The 15034-nt window shown below is 42.4% G+C and overlaps 2 protein-coding genes across 3 annotated transcripts in view; both read left to right on the top strand.

Annotated features, from left to right (window-relative positions):
* The window catches only part of glb1l2 (galactosidase beta 1 like 2), a 30318-nt gene extending 23765 nt beyond the window's left edge, over positions 1 to 6553 (top strand). The window contains exons 17-19 of one of the 2 annotated variants that reach the window (XM_041878020.2): positions 5336 to 5450; positions 5677 to 5793; positions 6016 to 6553. In XM_041878020.2, the coding sequence (XP_041733954.2) occupies positions 5336 to 5450; positions 5677 to 5793; positions 6016 to 6126 (343 nt within the window). In that variant the 3' untranslated portion in view covers positions 6127 to 6553. Of the gene's footprint in view, positions 1 to 5335; positions 5451 to 5676; positions 5794 to 6015 lie in introns of those variants that run through there. The other variant, XR_006001161.2, reaches the window with a different exon arrangement.
* Positions 6554 to 8378: 1825 nt separating this feature from the next.
* LOC121567765 (2-hydroxyacyl-CoA lyase 2) lies at positions 8379 to 13968 on the top strand. The gene is made up of 14 exons (XM_041878024.2): positions 8379 to 8941; positions 9337 to 9538; positions 9708 to 9835; positions 10057 to 10307; positions 10400 to 10499; positions 10660 to 10757; positions 10846 to 10982; positions 11071 to 11205; positions 11324 to 11438; positions 11574 to 11743; positions 11951 to 12021; positions 12153 to 12224; positions 12320 to 12425; positions 12579 to 13968. The coding sequence occupies exons 1-14, from the start codon at positions 8840 to 8842 to the stop codon at positions 12755 to 12757; spliced, it is 1866 nt and encodes a 621-aa protein (XP_041733958.1). The 5' UTR covers positions 8379 to 8839; the 3' UTR covers positions 12758 to 13968.
* Positions 13969 to 15034: the final 1066 nt, after the last annotated feature.

Genomic DNA, 15034 nt, shown 5'->3' with positions numbered 1-15034 from the left:
CTGTCGATACGCCTCAGGAACAAGCTCATAGGCACGAAGAACAGTAGCTTTGACCACGTCATAATTCAAACTGTCTTCAAGAGGTAGCGCTGCCAGAACCTCTTGGGCTTTACCTGTTAGTTTACACTGAAGTAATAGGCACCATACCTCTTTGGGCCATTTCAATGCTACTGCTATACGTTCAAAAACACTGAAATAGGAATCAACCTCTGACTCCTGAACACAGGTACCAAGGTGATCTGCCTACTAATATCAAACGTAGCAGACGACACAGCTGGTGAGGATGGCTCACTAGCAGGCATAGTATGAGCAGAGACTAACCTCGCTGTTTCTGCCTCTAGTTCCATTTTACGCATCTCCAGTTCTTGATCAAGCCTACGCGTCTCCAGTTCCATCTTACGCGTCTCCAGTTCTTGATCAAGCCTACGCGTCTCCAGTTCCATCTTACGCGTCTCCAGTTTGTCTAGCCTGATTTGTGCCCGCTCTTCCGCCTCCATTTGGAGCTGTGTCGAGCGGACATCCTTCCTGGCATCACTGTCAGTCAGTGGGGAGAGTGGGTCATAACGGGGCAATGTGGCTGGAGCCTTAGTCTCGTCCTCAGACACTGATGGGCTTACAGGAACAGCAACCACATCCCCTACAGGAGCAGCAGACTCAGGCGGCGGTAACTCAAGCACTCGCTCGTTCAACAATATCGCTAGCACTACTTCCCTAACTTCTGCTTTCACTAAACCCCTCGGTATGGGTACAGAAAAGTGGTCAGCCAAAGCCTGTAGATCCACTCTACAGCAATTATCAAAAACCTCCCACGTAGGGTTTTCCAAAAATGCATCCAACTCAAAAGTAGCCATCCTAAATTAGCAACACGAGCCGTCGAATACTGAACACACAAAAAAAAACAGGTAGTTACAGCTGCCAAGCTCAACACTGAACCAGACACTTACTAATTTGCATGAGTAGCATGGGATAGATCTCGGACGAGCCCCCACTTTATGTTACGAACCCCGTGGCTTTGCACGTCTAGGGTGATGGACATGAGACCCGTAACATAATTCATGTAAATTATAAGTGTGGCATGGAATAGTGAGAACAAATATGACACAACAACCATGAACTACCGTCAAACACAAATGGTTTATTTCTGAACACACGGTAACGGTTTGGGAAAAAAGGGCTGAGCAGGACCCAAGAAATGAAACAATAGTGTAAAAACACCCCTAAACTGATCTTGCCTGCCTCAAGAACCGCTAAACTACTGCTAATCATACAAAAGTACAGGGGTGGTCCGCTCAGGTCTAACTAGTGTTTATAGACAGTTCTTTCTACGGGAAATGTATGCCCAAGGGCAGCTAGCTCAAACTCCCCTTTTCCCAGAAACACACAATAGTTACCAAACAGAGTAACCAGCAAATTACTGAGTACTCTAAACACAGGACATCACAGTATCCATTACTCACATACAAAACAGTGGTCTAACAAAATTACCAACCAGAGTAACCAGCAACTTAGTGAGTAAACCAAAACAGGACACCACAGTGTCCATACTCACATACGGAAATATTCTCTCTCTCACAACAAACACAAGTGACTGGTTTTTATATAATGGGATGTGTGATTGAAAAAACGAGTAACAGGTGGTGCAATGCACAGGAATGTTCACTGATTGTCCAATCAGCAGACACCTCAACGACCACCAATCAGGAACATACAGGACACCTGTGATTAGGGCAGAAGGAGAGAAAAACACAGGACACAGGATACCTGTATCCGTAACAGCATATCTCAGGAGGGATTTTGTCCCACTCCTCTTTGCAGATCTTCTCCAAGTCATTAAGGTTTCGAGGCTGACGTTTGGCAACTCGAACCTTCAGCTCCCTCCACAGATTTTCTATGGGATTAAGGTCTGGAAACTGGCTAGGCCACTCCAGGACCTTAATGTGCTTCTTCTTGAGCCACTCCTTTGTTGCCTTGGCCGTGTGTTTTGGGTCATTGTCATGCTGGAATACCCATCCACGACCCATTTTCAATGCCCTGGCTGAGGGAAGGAGGTTCTCACCCAAGATTTGACGGTACATGGCCCCCTCCATCTTCCCTTTGATGCGGTGAAGTTGTCCTGTCCCCTTAGCAGAAAAACACCCCCAAAGCATAATGTTTCCACCTCCATGTTTGATGGTGGGGATGGTGTTCTTGGGGTCATAGGCAGCATTCCTCCTCCAAACACGGCGAGTTGAGTTGATGCCAAAGAGCTCGATTTTGGTCTCATCTGACCACAACACTTTCACCCAGTTCTCCTCTGAATCATTCAGATGTTCATTGGCAAACTTCAGACGGGCCTGTATATGTGCTTTCTTGAGCAGGGGGACCTTGCGGGTGCTGCCGGATTTCAGCCGTTCATGGCGTAGTGTGCTACCAATTGTTTTCTTGGTGACTATGGTCCCAGCTGCCTTGAGATCATTGACAAGATCCTCCCATGTAGTACTTGGCTGATTCCTCACCGTTCTCATGATCATTGCAACTCCACGAGGTGAGATCTTGCATGGAGCCCCAGGCCGAGGGAGATTGACAGGTCTTTTGTGTTTCTTCCATTTGCGAATAATCGCACCAACTGTTGTCACCTTCTCACCAAGCTGCTTGGCGATGGTCTTGTAGCCCATTCCAGCCTTGTGTAGGTCTACAATCTTGTCCCTGACATCCTTGGAGAGCTCTTTGGTCTTGGCCATGGTGGAGAGTTTGGAATCTGATTGATTGATTGCTTCTGTGGACAGGTGTCTTTTATACAGGTAACAAACTGAGATTAGGAGCACTCCCTTTAAGAGTGTGCTCCTAATCTCAGCTCGTTACCTGTATAAAAGACACCTGGGAGCCAGAAATCTTTCTGATTGAGAGGGGGTCAAATTCTTATTTCCCTCATTAAAATGCAAATCAATTCATACAATTTTTACATGCGTTTTTCTGGATTTTTTTGCTGTTATTCTGTCTCTCACTGTTCAAATAAACCTACCATTAAAATTATAGACTGATCATTTCTTTGTCAGTGGGCAAACGTACAAAATCAGCAGGGGATCAAATACTTTTTTCCCTCACTGTACATACTTGACGAGACTCTTTCAAGCCCAAAGATGAAAGTGCCTCCCTCAGCCCAGCTGTAATTATTTATCCGGTGTGGTCGTCTGGGAAATAAGAGGTTTGAAGGCATTTGCTTTACAGCATCCAGTTGTCGTCAATGTAATGAATCGTGAGGCTAATGTATGGCTCTGTGGTCCAGCTTGACCATATGTCGGCGGTGGTAGAGAAGAATGCAGCGTAATGGATTTGGTTGGCAACTCTGTACCAACATTCTGTGTAGAGTTCTGGTATTTACGGCTCGGGATCTTGGGTCTAGAGTTCGAATCAACTTTCTGAAACCGTCTTTCTCCACCGTTTGAATTGGTTCCATGTCTTTCGCTTTGTGATACGTAATTGTACTCGTTATCTCATTCCACTTCTTGCTCTTCTTGTCATAGGAAGTACCACTAACGAATGATGCCTTGAGTGATAGCTGAGTGCGGGTCTGGCTTGAAGAGGTCTTGGGACTTGCTCCGCTGCTCCGGGGGTTTGTTGCACGCATTCTGGTAGATTCTTCATATTCGTGCACATGCAGGGTTTTCAGGTGGTGAAAAAGATTGCTGGTGTTTCCACCTTTGGCACAATGCGTTGACACAACTTACACAGTACTGTTTGCCTTTGGCTGGCACAATGCGTTGACACAACTTACACAACAAACTACTGTTTGTTGGTCGAGGTCGGATATCTTAAAGCCAAACCAATTCCAAATGACAGAGGAGGCCCCCTTTTTTCGAACCAATGCTTCGTCGTCCTGCAAATCAACCTCCATAGCTTTATTTTCTTTGTCTTCAGTCATCCTCAATGCTTGATTTTCGGACACTTTTGCTAACGAAAGGAGTTTACTTCACTAAATGTTCGCTTACTCTGCAGTTGTGCATGCTTGTTTGTTGACTGATTGGCAGGCAGATTGCGTGTAATGTCCATGCTTCTAGTTTTTAAGGCTATGTTTTTAGTAAAAGATAAACAATTTGAACTAGCCCACTAGACTGTATCACTCGACTGAAATTTTGAACGAAACAAAAACGCCTTATTTTATTCATTTATCATGATAGGCACCATATGGCAAAATCCAGATCATGGCATAAAGTCATACCGGTATTCCGGTTCATACCGGTATACTGCCCACCCCTACTCTGCATGTGTGGTTCCCACCGTAAAGCATGGAGGAGGAGGTGTGATGTGGGGGTGCTTTGCTGGTGACACTGTCTGTGATTTATTTAGAATTCAAGACACACTTAACCAGCATGGCTACCACAGCATTCTGCAGCGATACGCCATCCCATCTGGTTTGCGCTTAGTGGGACTATCATTTGTTTTTCAACAGGACAATGACCCAACACACCTCCAGGCTGTGTAAGGGCTATTTGACCAAGAAGGAGAGTGATGGAGTGCTGCACCAGATGACCTGGCCTCCAAAATCACCCGACATCAACCCATTTGAGATGGTTTAGGATGAGTTGGACCGCAGTGAAGGAAAAGCAGCCAACAATTGCTCAGCATATGTGGGAACTCCTTCAAGACTGTTAGAAAAGCATTCCTTATGAAGCTGGTTGAGAGAATGCCAAGAGTGTGCAAAGCTGTCATCAAGGCAAAGGGTGGTTTTGAAGAATCTAAAATATATTTAGAATAGTTTAATACTTTTTTTAGTTACTACATGATTCCATATGTGAAGTTTTGATGTCTTCACACTTATTCTACAATGTAGAAAATAAAGACAAAACCCTTGAATGAGTAGGTGTGTTCAAACTTTGGACTGGTACTGTAAATATTTCCACACTGAGGTTGCAATAATATTGTGAAAATTAGCATAATGCACTTTTAGTGTAAGAGCTGTTTGAAAAGATCACCTGAAATTTCAGCCTGTTTTGGTGGGACGGAGTTTTGGCCTTCCATGGTGATATCACCATGCGGTAAATTAGTTAATAGACCAATAAGAAAGAGTTCCAAACCTCTCAGCCAATGACAGCTAATTTTCAGTTTGTCCCTCCCCACTTAGACCATTCCCAAACAGTCCTAACAAAATTCTTGCTTGAGAAATTGCCCTTTGCTAAGAAGCTATTTTTGTTTATTTTTTAATTGAAAACAATCACAGCAGGGTCCTTAATTGTTACCCATAAATTATTTCATATTGAGATAAAAATGTCTGCATTTGACCTTTTAAAGTTTAGATGATTCATATTGTAATGCTGCCACATCTTGTTTAAATGGGTGATCTCCTCCCATGTTTCAGACTGAGTGCAGCAAGCCAGTGGAACTCAGTCCCCCAGAAGCCTTCCTTCCCAGGGTTCTTCCAGGGCAGGCTGTATGTGGACGGCCATCCCAGAGACACCTTCATCAAACTGCCTGTGTGTAAAGCAGCCCAACAGGCTCTGTGGTTATGATAGAGAGCACCACCTGTCCATACTGTATCCCTGCTGGTTTATTTGTATAGTGTGGTAGAGCTATCTCTGGTTTATTGGTGTATATGGTAGTAGGCCCATCCCTCATCAGAAACACATAGTGATGAAAGAAGTTCCCAGAGAAACTCTAAACTCTGATTGTCAAGTCACTGATTAGTGTTTCCATCCACAGGGCTGGAGTAAAGGAGTGGTCTTTATCAACGGGCAGAATCTTGGACGCCACTGGTCCATCGGTCCCCAGCAAACCCTTTACCTCCCTGGACCTTGGCTTAAAAGTGGAAATAATCAGGTAGAACTAAAAAAAGCTCCTTTAAATTCCAATAGATATAGGGTTCTAGTCTTCTGATGTGTTTTCAGAAGTTGTTCTCATGTTTACAGTACCATGTATTCTTATAAAGTGTGTATCAGCCTTTATTTGTACAGTTTATCCTCAAATCAAGACATTGATACATAAACTGGCTAGAATAGTTTGTTTAATGGATCCCTGTTTTACTTGTTTTCATTATTTTAGATCATCGTGTTTGAGGAACAGAAAGCTGATGACAAATTAGTATTTGTTGAAAATCCTGATCATGGAAAAACAATTGATGTATACAAACATCCATTTTGTGTTCTGCTTTGAAATTATACATATTTTAAATAAAACGATGACGCAGTAAAATCTTATAACATAGTAATAACATGGTAAAATACAAAAGCTATGCTTACCTTAACACTATGTACTGTATGTAAAGTAGTTTTTTTTGTTATGGGATGGGTCTATCACTGAATGTGATGATAGACATGTCTTTTTATGTAGCCTAGAGCACAGTCATAAGGCAAGTTACATACATTGAAAGACAAGACCTTGAGTGGCGGAATGCAGACTATTACAACAAAGAAAGGTGAGATGGAAGAGATAAAGTACAACAAAGTTCCAAGATCCTTAAGGTAAAATGCAGGTGTGTAAAACATTCCAGTTTCAGTGCCTTACTCTAGTTGCCCGGATAGGCAGTGTTATTGTCCATCTAAAATGAAATATAGATGAATAAACAAACCACTTGAATGCACATATACAGTATGTGTGTCTTGAGTACTGTTATGCATAATTTCGCTGTTAGGTTGACAAAAAATGTATTTTTTTATATATGTACATGAACACAATATAGTTAGTAGCGCATCTTATGCTCATCTTGAATGGTAAAGATCCAGTTATTAATGTGTAAACATTAACCTACAATATTTTCAGGACAGGACATTTTATTTTTTCTTTATCATAAATTATTATAAGGTTATTAAAGAGAAGAACGTAGTTTACAGTAGGATAATACCAATCTGGCATGCCCCTTCGTGTATGGGGGCTTTTTATTGGATGAATTGCTTGTATATCATTGATTTATATATTTTTATCACAGATTATCCATTATATTCACCTCTGTTTATTTTCTATCCTGATTTTCCTAGTCACTTTTACACCTACCTACATGTACATACTACCTAAATTACCTCAATTACCTCTTACCCCTGCTCATTGACTCGGTACTGGTACTCCTTGTAAATTATATAGTCTTGTTATTGTTATTCTATTGTGTTACTATTTCATTAGGATTTCTTTTGCTAATTTTTCTTACTTTTTAACTCTGCATTGTAGTCAGTATGCCTATATCATAAGAATTAATGAAAACAAACATTTTTGGGGGGTCTTAATTTAAGGTTAGGGTTTAAAATAAATTGTTAAGAAGATACATTCTGGAAATGGGCGAGGTTTATGACTTTGTGGCTGTGGTAACTATTGATGAGGAGGCACAACTCTGATATTAAGTGTTTTTTCTCAAAGTTGCCGGGATGTCACGTGTCCTACTTACAGTATATCGGTACACTCTTAACAACCTTATGTTTTGGAAACATCTATTCAATCAAATAAGCCACACACAGCAAATAAGCCATGCAATTTTTTGTTAACCAAATTCGACACTCATAGAGTACCACAGTATGAGTCATAATACCCATAAAACCTAGCAGTCAAACAGTGAAATGGTTCCAGTCGTTTTTCTACCATTCATTTTTCCCATAGGGGATATTAGAAAGATGTAAAATAAGGGCTGTGTTTTGTGTAGGCTTACCCTGGCGTGACGCTTTGATCACCACGTAAATCTCTCTAGGACAAGGAGACTTTTATCAATATATTCGCCTGTATTTACCCCCCAAAAATGAAAATGCTAATTAGCTGCTAATGTGTCTATCATAAAGAACCACAAATGCCATGATAATAATAATATGCCATTTAGCAGACGCTTTTATCCAAAGCGACTTAGTCATGTGTGCATACATTTTTACGTATGGGTGGTCCCGGGGATCGAACCCACTACCCTGGCGTTACAAGCGCCATGCTCTACCAATCGAGCTACAGAGGACCACACTGTAGCTCAATGATCTGGACAAGCCTGCCGAATCGAGGCAAAGGTAAGAATCTCTGGATGAACTAATGTTAGATAAATGTAGCAATGAATAAATTGCATACATTTCTTTAAATGGACAATTCTGTGAACTGTCTTGTGCAAGTTTTTAAATTGACACAATACCTGTTAGCAAAGGTGTCAGCTAGAGATTAGGGTGCAGGAGCTTGCAGGGATTTGTAGTTTTGCATGATGTCTACTTGAACGCAAATTAGCATTTTCGAATCTGAAAGTAAATAGAGACAAATATATTGATAAAAGTCACCTTGTTGGAGAGAGATTTACATGGTTATCAAAGTGTCAAGCCAGGGTAAGCCTACACGAAACACAGCCCATATTTTTAAGTGTTTCTAAAATCCCCTATGGGAAAAATGAATGGAACCATTTTCCTGTTTGACTGCTAGGTTTTATGGGTATTATGACACCTCCAGTGTGGGGCTCAATGAACACCCATACAAAAACACGCTTGGTGAGAGAAGAAAACCGAAGCAAAAAAAATAAAAACACCTGCTGGAGAAGACAGATTTTCGACCCAGTTATCGCTCTCCCTTCCTCTGTTCTTATTCACCTTCCCAGTACTTGCGGACCACTACGATATTGACCATAACTTGCCATTTTGCGACATTTGCGGAACTTCGTGTCGACAGTGAGCAATAGCAATCATCGGTCATTTCAAATCGAAATACGGTGATTAGTTTCATTGCATGAACGGGTGGATTATGGTTTTCCACGCGTTTCTTGTACAGTGTGCTAGTAAATGGTGCATTTGAAATGCCTGTCTATAAATTGTACTGCTACTAGGTTGTACTTTTGATGAACAGCAGCCTAAACTGGAGAGTTATCCGATCAGGATAAAATATTGGCTACTGCTTTATTTTGACACATTGCCGTCGCTTGAAAATGGAGATTGCCACCGCGCTAGGGTGTTCTGTTGGTTTTGCCATCGGAGGACTAGTATTTGTAGCGTATAAACTTGGCTTACTTTATCAGTTGTTTCATAAGGTAAGTTTGTTTCGTGTAAACAATGTTACATTTTAACTTGGCGTCAGCCTGCTCACTTGCTGTCTCAACTCTAAAACTTAGTAGGTGAAAGGTAACCCTGCTGCATGTGAGAGAACTCTTAACTGCCTTGTGGCTAACACAAGGGCCATGACGACACAGTGCAGGTTCTTCAGAAGTCATACAATAGGCTACATAAGGAGCATTAGGCCTACTAGGACAATATGCAGTTTATTGATAATTACAAGATACTGTAGTAATAGATAAATAACCAATAGGCCTTTTCTAGTTTACGACAACACTTTTCAGTTAATGAAATCTAATATTCACAGTCCATGACCCCGATTTGAGGTCTGCCTGTTCAATCCTTTGCCTGAGTCCTCTACTTCTTCCCCCAGACTGAGACCCAGAGCCCTCGCCATGGTGGGGAGAGTGTGGCAGAGGTTCTGCGTGCCCATGGGGTTAAGTTTGTCTTTACCCTGGTGGGGGGGCACATCTCACCCATCTTGGTGGCCTGCGAGAAGCTGGGCATCCGCATCGTGGACACCAGGCACGAAGCTACTGCCGTTTTTGCAGCTGACGCAGTAGCCAGGCTCTCTGGTAAATAAGTAACATAAATGACCTACTATAATATCCCAAATACCTTGCATTACAGTTGTCGGTGTCTATCTGAACCGTCCGGGACTGGTTTAACTTGCTTAGTGCGCTATAGTCTACTCATTTGTTCATACTGTAGCATTGACACTGTCAGTGATTCTCCCTCCAACAGGCACTGTAGGTGTAGCTGCAGTGACTGCTGGCCCAGGCCTGACTAACACAGTCACAGCAGTGAAGAACGCTCAGATGGCCGAGTCTCCACTGCTTCTCTTGGGGGGAGCTGCTGGAACACTACTTCAGGTGAGTGTCTGAGGGCTTTTACTGGTGTGGCTGCATGGGTGGTACCCTAGTCCTAACATTAACACTAAAGCTAAGGTCACGCTACACCAGCAAGTTATACTCAACAAAATACCATTATCTTGCACTGTAGAGTTGTGTGACTGTGGGTGAGCACACTCTCTCATCTGATTCCCCCTATCCATTGTGGAGGTTTGACCTCTTGGTGAACTTTTGTTGTGCAGGGTAGAGGAGCGCTGCAGGACATTGACCAGATGTCCCTGTTCAAGCCGCTGTGTAAGTTCTGCGCCTCGGTGAGGAGTGTGAGGGAGATCGCCCCCACGGTGAGGAAGGCCCTGGCCATCGCCCAGTCTGGAACTCCAGGCCCTGTGTTCATAGAGTTCCCCATCGACACACTCTACCCCTTCCACCTAGTGTCCAAAGAGTTCGGAGTGAAAAACCCTCCCAAGGGAATAATGGGGAAAGTTGTCACTTGGTAAGTAATCAGCAGGATTGTGCTTGACCATGCTTTCACATATCCCTTGTGATTTGTGAAAGTAACAGATGCTGTATATCTTTTTCCATAAGGTACCTCCACAATCACCTAAATAACTTGTTTGCTGGAGCCTGGGAAACCAGAGACGTGTCCCCTCTCCCAGTGCACATCCCTCAGGCCACAGACGATCAGGCAAGACTAACTCTAGCCCTCAGTCGTTCTCTAACAACAGTGAGAAAGGCTTAATTTAAGCCGACAGTTCGTACTGTAGCCAGTTACAGTTTTCCAATAGACATGAAGGTATGTTTGTTATGTATCCCTTGTGGCTCAACCTCTATTTATTTGTCATCAGGTACAAAAGTGTATAGAGCTGGTTAGCAGAGCCAAGAAGCCTGTAATCCTACTGGGGAGCCAGGCAACACTACCTCCAACACCTGCAGACGACATCAGGTATTTCAACAACCACATTTATATTACACGAGACATCAGCAGACTTCTGGTCCATTCAATGCCAATTCATATAGTTGTCCTGTTACAGGGCGGCCCTGGAGTCCCTGGGTATCCCCTGCTTCCTGGGTGGAATGTCCCGTGGCATGCTGGGTAGGAACAGTCCCTTGCACATCAGACAGAACAGGAGGGACGCCCTAAAGGACTCAGACCTTGTGCTGCTAGCAGGTGAGACACAAACTGCCACCTATAAGTTTTGTCTTCATACAGTTGTTGTGTCTTTGAGGCTGTCTCACAATGGTGGTATGTGTTGCAGGAACTGTATGTGACTTCCGATTAAGCTATGGCAGAGTGCTGAACAGGCGCAGCAAGATCATTGCTGTCAACAGAGACAAGACTCAACTTCTGAAGAACTCTGACATGTTTTGGAAGCCCACTGTGGCCATTCAGGGTTGGTACTGATGACTGAATTGTCCAATCAGAAGTGTTATTTGCTTTCACATAATGCTGCCACTACCTCTTTGGGCTATTTGGTCTTGTGGAGACTCACATTTCTGTCTGTCTTTTAGGAGATGCAGGCTCCTTCCTACTCCGCCTCTCCGATGGCCTCAAGGGCCACAAATGTCCTGAGGATTGGCCACAGAGTCTCAAAGCAGGAGATGTCACCAAAGAGAAGGCTAATCGGTACAGTTGTGGAATTCATTCAGCCAGTTGGGCAGAAAGCCTCCATACAAATGACTACAGTCAGTACATCTAGTGCACCAACCATAGCCAGTAAAGGGTGTGTTAGTTCCCTGTGAAAGTGTGTTTTCCATGCAGGGGGAAGGCTGATGAGAAGACGGACCGCCACCTGAACCCCCTGAGTGTCCTGCACCGTGTGGATGAGCTGATGGCTGACGACAGCATCATAGTGGCGGATGGGGGCGACTTTGTGGGCAGTGCTGCTTACATCATGAGACCAAGGGGCCCACTCCGCTGGCTGGATCCAGGTTAGGATCCTCAGTGGACAGTGTTATGAGTTTTATTTTATTTTTACAAAATATGTTTTGAAATGTGTTATAGGATAGTCACTTGAGTAAGAGAGGTATTAACAAGTACAATAAAAAAAAAAGTAGGACTTGTTTATTGAATTTGAACCCTGGACGTTCTTGATATTTTAATGGATGATTACCTAATGTTGTTCGTCATTCTAACAGGAGCATTTGGAACCCTTGGTGTTGGAGGAGGGTTTGCTCTGGGAGCCAAGCTGTGTCGACCTGAGTCAGAGGTAAAGTAGAATACCTAGCAGGCTTTATCGATCACTGTTTTTATAGGGGTTTAGGTTTGTCATTTTTGTTCATGTTATGAAACAACATATATGGTTTTGGTTGAGTTTAGCTGACTAAGTTTCTCATTAAGGTGTGGATCATCTATGGTGATGGATCCCTGGGATACAGTGTTGCAGAATTTGACACCTTTACCAGACACAAGGTACAGTAATAACCAATTCACTATTCAGACCAATTTATCAGCTAACTAATCTTGCATTCCGACCAGTTAATCTGCTTTGTCCCTCTCTCTCCCAGACACCAGTAATTGCTCTGGTGGGGAACGATGCCTGTTGGAGCCAGATCTCCAGGGAGCAGGTTCCCATCCTGGGCAGCAACGTGGCCTGTGGCCTGGCCTTCACAGGTCTTTATGTTGGCCTACTGTAACCCCACTGCCACCATACTGGGGATCTCTAGTGCCCATACTCACACATGCAATGTCTCTGTTGGCCCATGTCATCTGTTTGGATGTCATGTCACACATCCAACATGCTGTCTCTATTTTCCTCTTCCCTAGATTACCACATAGTTGCAGACGGTTACGGCGGCAAGGGCACCCTCATTGGTCGCGAGGACGAGGACAAGCTGGATGACATCATAAAAGAGGCACAGAAGGAGACCCGAGAGGGGAGAGCCACACTACTCAATGTTCTCATAGGGAAGACCAACTTCAGAGAGGGCTCCATCTCTGTGTAGAGTAGGTCAGACAGACGGGCCGCAACCCGTTGGGTCTCTGTCTGGACCTGTGGGTCCTAAAACCTTCCCACCTTGCCTAGAAACCCAAATTTGTTCACATGCTGTGGAACAGTACAACTGCTGCATTTATCTGGTGAAGAAGGGAAAAGATGAGTGTGTCTGCTGAATGAACCCAACAATTCAGGAACTCATTCTTCAACCTTTATCAGCCTTTCAAACAGCTGTTAAGATACGTTTTGATCATGGACTTGAATGGATGAATGAAACCATTTTGGGTTGTTTTTGCTTGAGAGAATCAAACTTGACTTGTATGCTTTAGAAAATGAACTACGACTGGCTTTGCTGCTGTTATGTAGTAGGCCAGTATCCTTGCTGTATACACTTAACTAATACATGTATATTGACTTCAGATAGCCTATTGATCTACTGAACTCTACCTTGAAGCTGGTCATTTATTTTGAAAAACAAAGTGAATTTTGGAATGATGTCCTTCATAGGGATATTTAGGAAAGTTAAACATACACTAACCTACAAGCCGCAGCAGGGTCTTTAGGGTTAAGAACAAGGTAATAATACAATTGTAATAATACTGTAATCATTTAATTTAAATAGTATAGAATTGATGATTGTATGCCTTTTTTAATTTTTTTATGTACTGTAAGACTCCACTAATACATCAATCAACAGAATGGGTACACAAATACAAGACGCCCTATGAAAGAGGAAGGAATTTCAACTGGAAGATGTTATCATAAGTTACCATTTGGGTATTGGTCATTATAATCTTACATAAGTGATAAAATCTTACTTATTACACTGCTCATACTATTTCAGGTTGACCTATTTTAAGGAATTCTGCATTATCCTGATCATGCAAATTGGAGTCCACCTTAAATTTGAATGTTTTGAGAATATTGGAATATTTTCTGTTTTGCTTTGGATTGAATCACTATGTACTATTCATAATATTTGAGTCGTTGTCAGGAGAGGGATTGGAAGACACCTGCCCTGAATCTGGGTGTGAGAATCTGTTGCACTGACATTTTGGGTTTGATTATATAATATTTTATCTTATACATAAGCACACTGATACTAGTATGCCTCTTCTGTTTTTCAATGTTGACCCAATGCATTTAGTCATCAGAACGATGTGGGATTATAGGGACAGTTGTTATTTTTGCATTGCAATAAAGAGAATCATGTATATTGTTTTTTTCCGCTCTATTGAGTGATGCCTGCCTTTGTGACACCAGCTGTATTGGTTGTCTAATTCTGAGATATTCACCATTGTTACGACCAGTGTATGACTACACTATCCACTCCACTGCCTCCTTATCCTCTATCATTTACCTTGAACTTTTATCAACTCAGAGGTCAAGAGTGTGTTAGCTGTAGGCAGAGCTACTGTACATACAGATCTCTATATGTCTCTGGCTATATAGTCGCAAACATGCTAGTCTTGCGTTACCATACTACCAAGTCTTGTTCAATGATTGTTCTACTGTATAAATGTTCTGACTGTTTTAGATAATAGGATATGATGGTTTGCTTTTAGATTTAATGTTCAAAGTCTACAAGTGTTACAGCCAGTGTATTACATATTAATAATACAATTTGGATCATCGCACCCTAACCATTTACTTTGGTCCTATTGGTCGAAACAAATTGAAGAGTAATTATAGGTCTGCTTGATGAATGAACGATTGTTATTTGGCCAACAGCTTCTCTTAACTAATTTTCCTTTTCTTTTCCAGCTGTATGTTCTCTTCTTTGAAGTGTTAATCCATATCTCACAGAACTGCACCTGTAGACCTCTTTCTTATTCTCTACTTTTCCTGGGAGAGTTTAACCTCCTGTGAACCTTTCTATGGTGAGCAGTGCCTCCTGATGTTCTGGAGCACCATTAGCTCTAGAGCAAACAGCATGGCTTGCAAAAGGCTTTTCCATATGTTCTGGGTTGGTCCTACTTTCATTTTTCCTCAAGCAGTACTAATGGAATTGACTGATTTAATGCAGATTTCTTTAGTAATTTTGTCCTGAATTCTGTTATGCTTTTACAGCAGTACTACCTGTGTCTTGGAAACCTTTGGCCCACTCCTTGTGGGTGCAATTTTCGTAATTACCAGTAGATGGTGGACTCTCACCATTGTTTGTGTGTCGGCCACACATATACTATTATTGGTATCCTCAAAGTAGGCTAACTAACCAGTTGTGTAAAGTACTTAAGTAAAAATACTTGAAAGTACTACTTAAGTAGCTTTTTGGGGTATCTGTACT

Source organism: Coregonus clupeaformis, chromosome 6 (assembly GCF_020615455.1).
Source record: "Coregonus clupeaformis isolate EN_2021a chromosome 6, ASM2061545v1, whole genome shotgun sequence".
Lineage (NCBI taxonomy): Eukaryota > Metazoa > Chordata > Actinopteri > Salmoniformes > Salmonidae > Coregonus > Coregonus clupeaformis.
The sequence above is the reverse complement of the archived record's forward strand: the minus strand, read 5'-3'. Positions and strand labels throughout refer to the sequence as shown.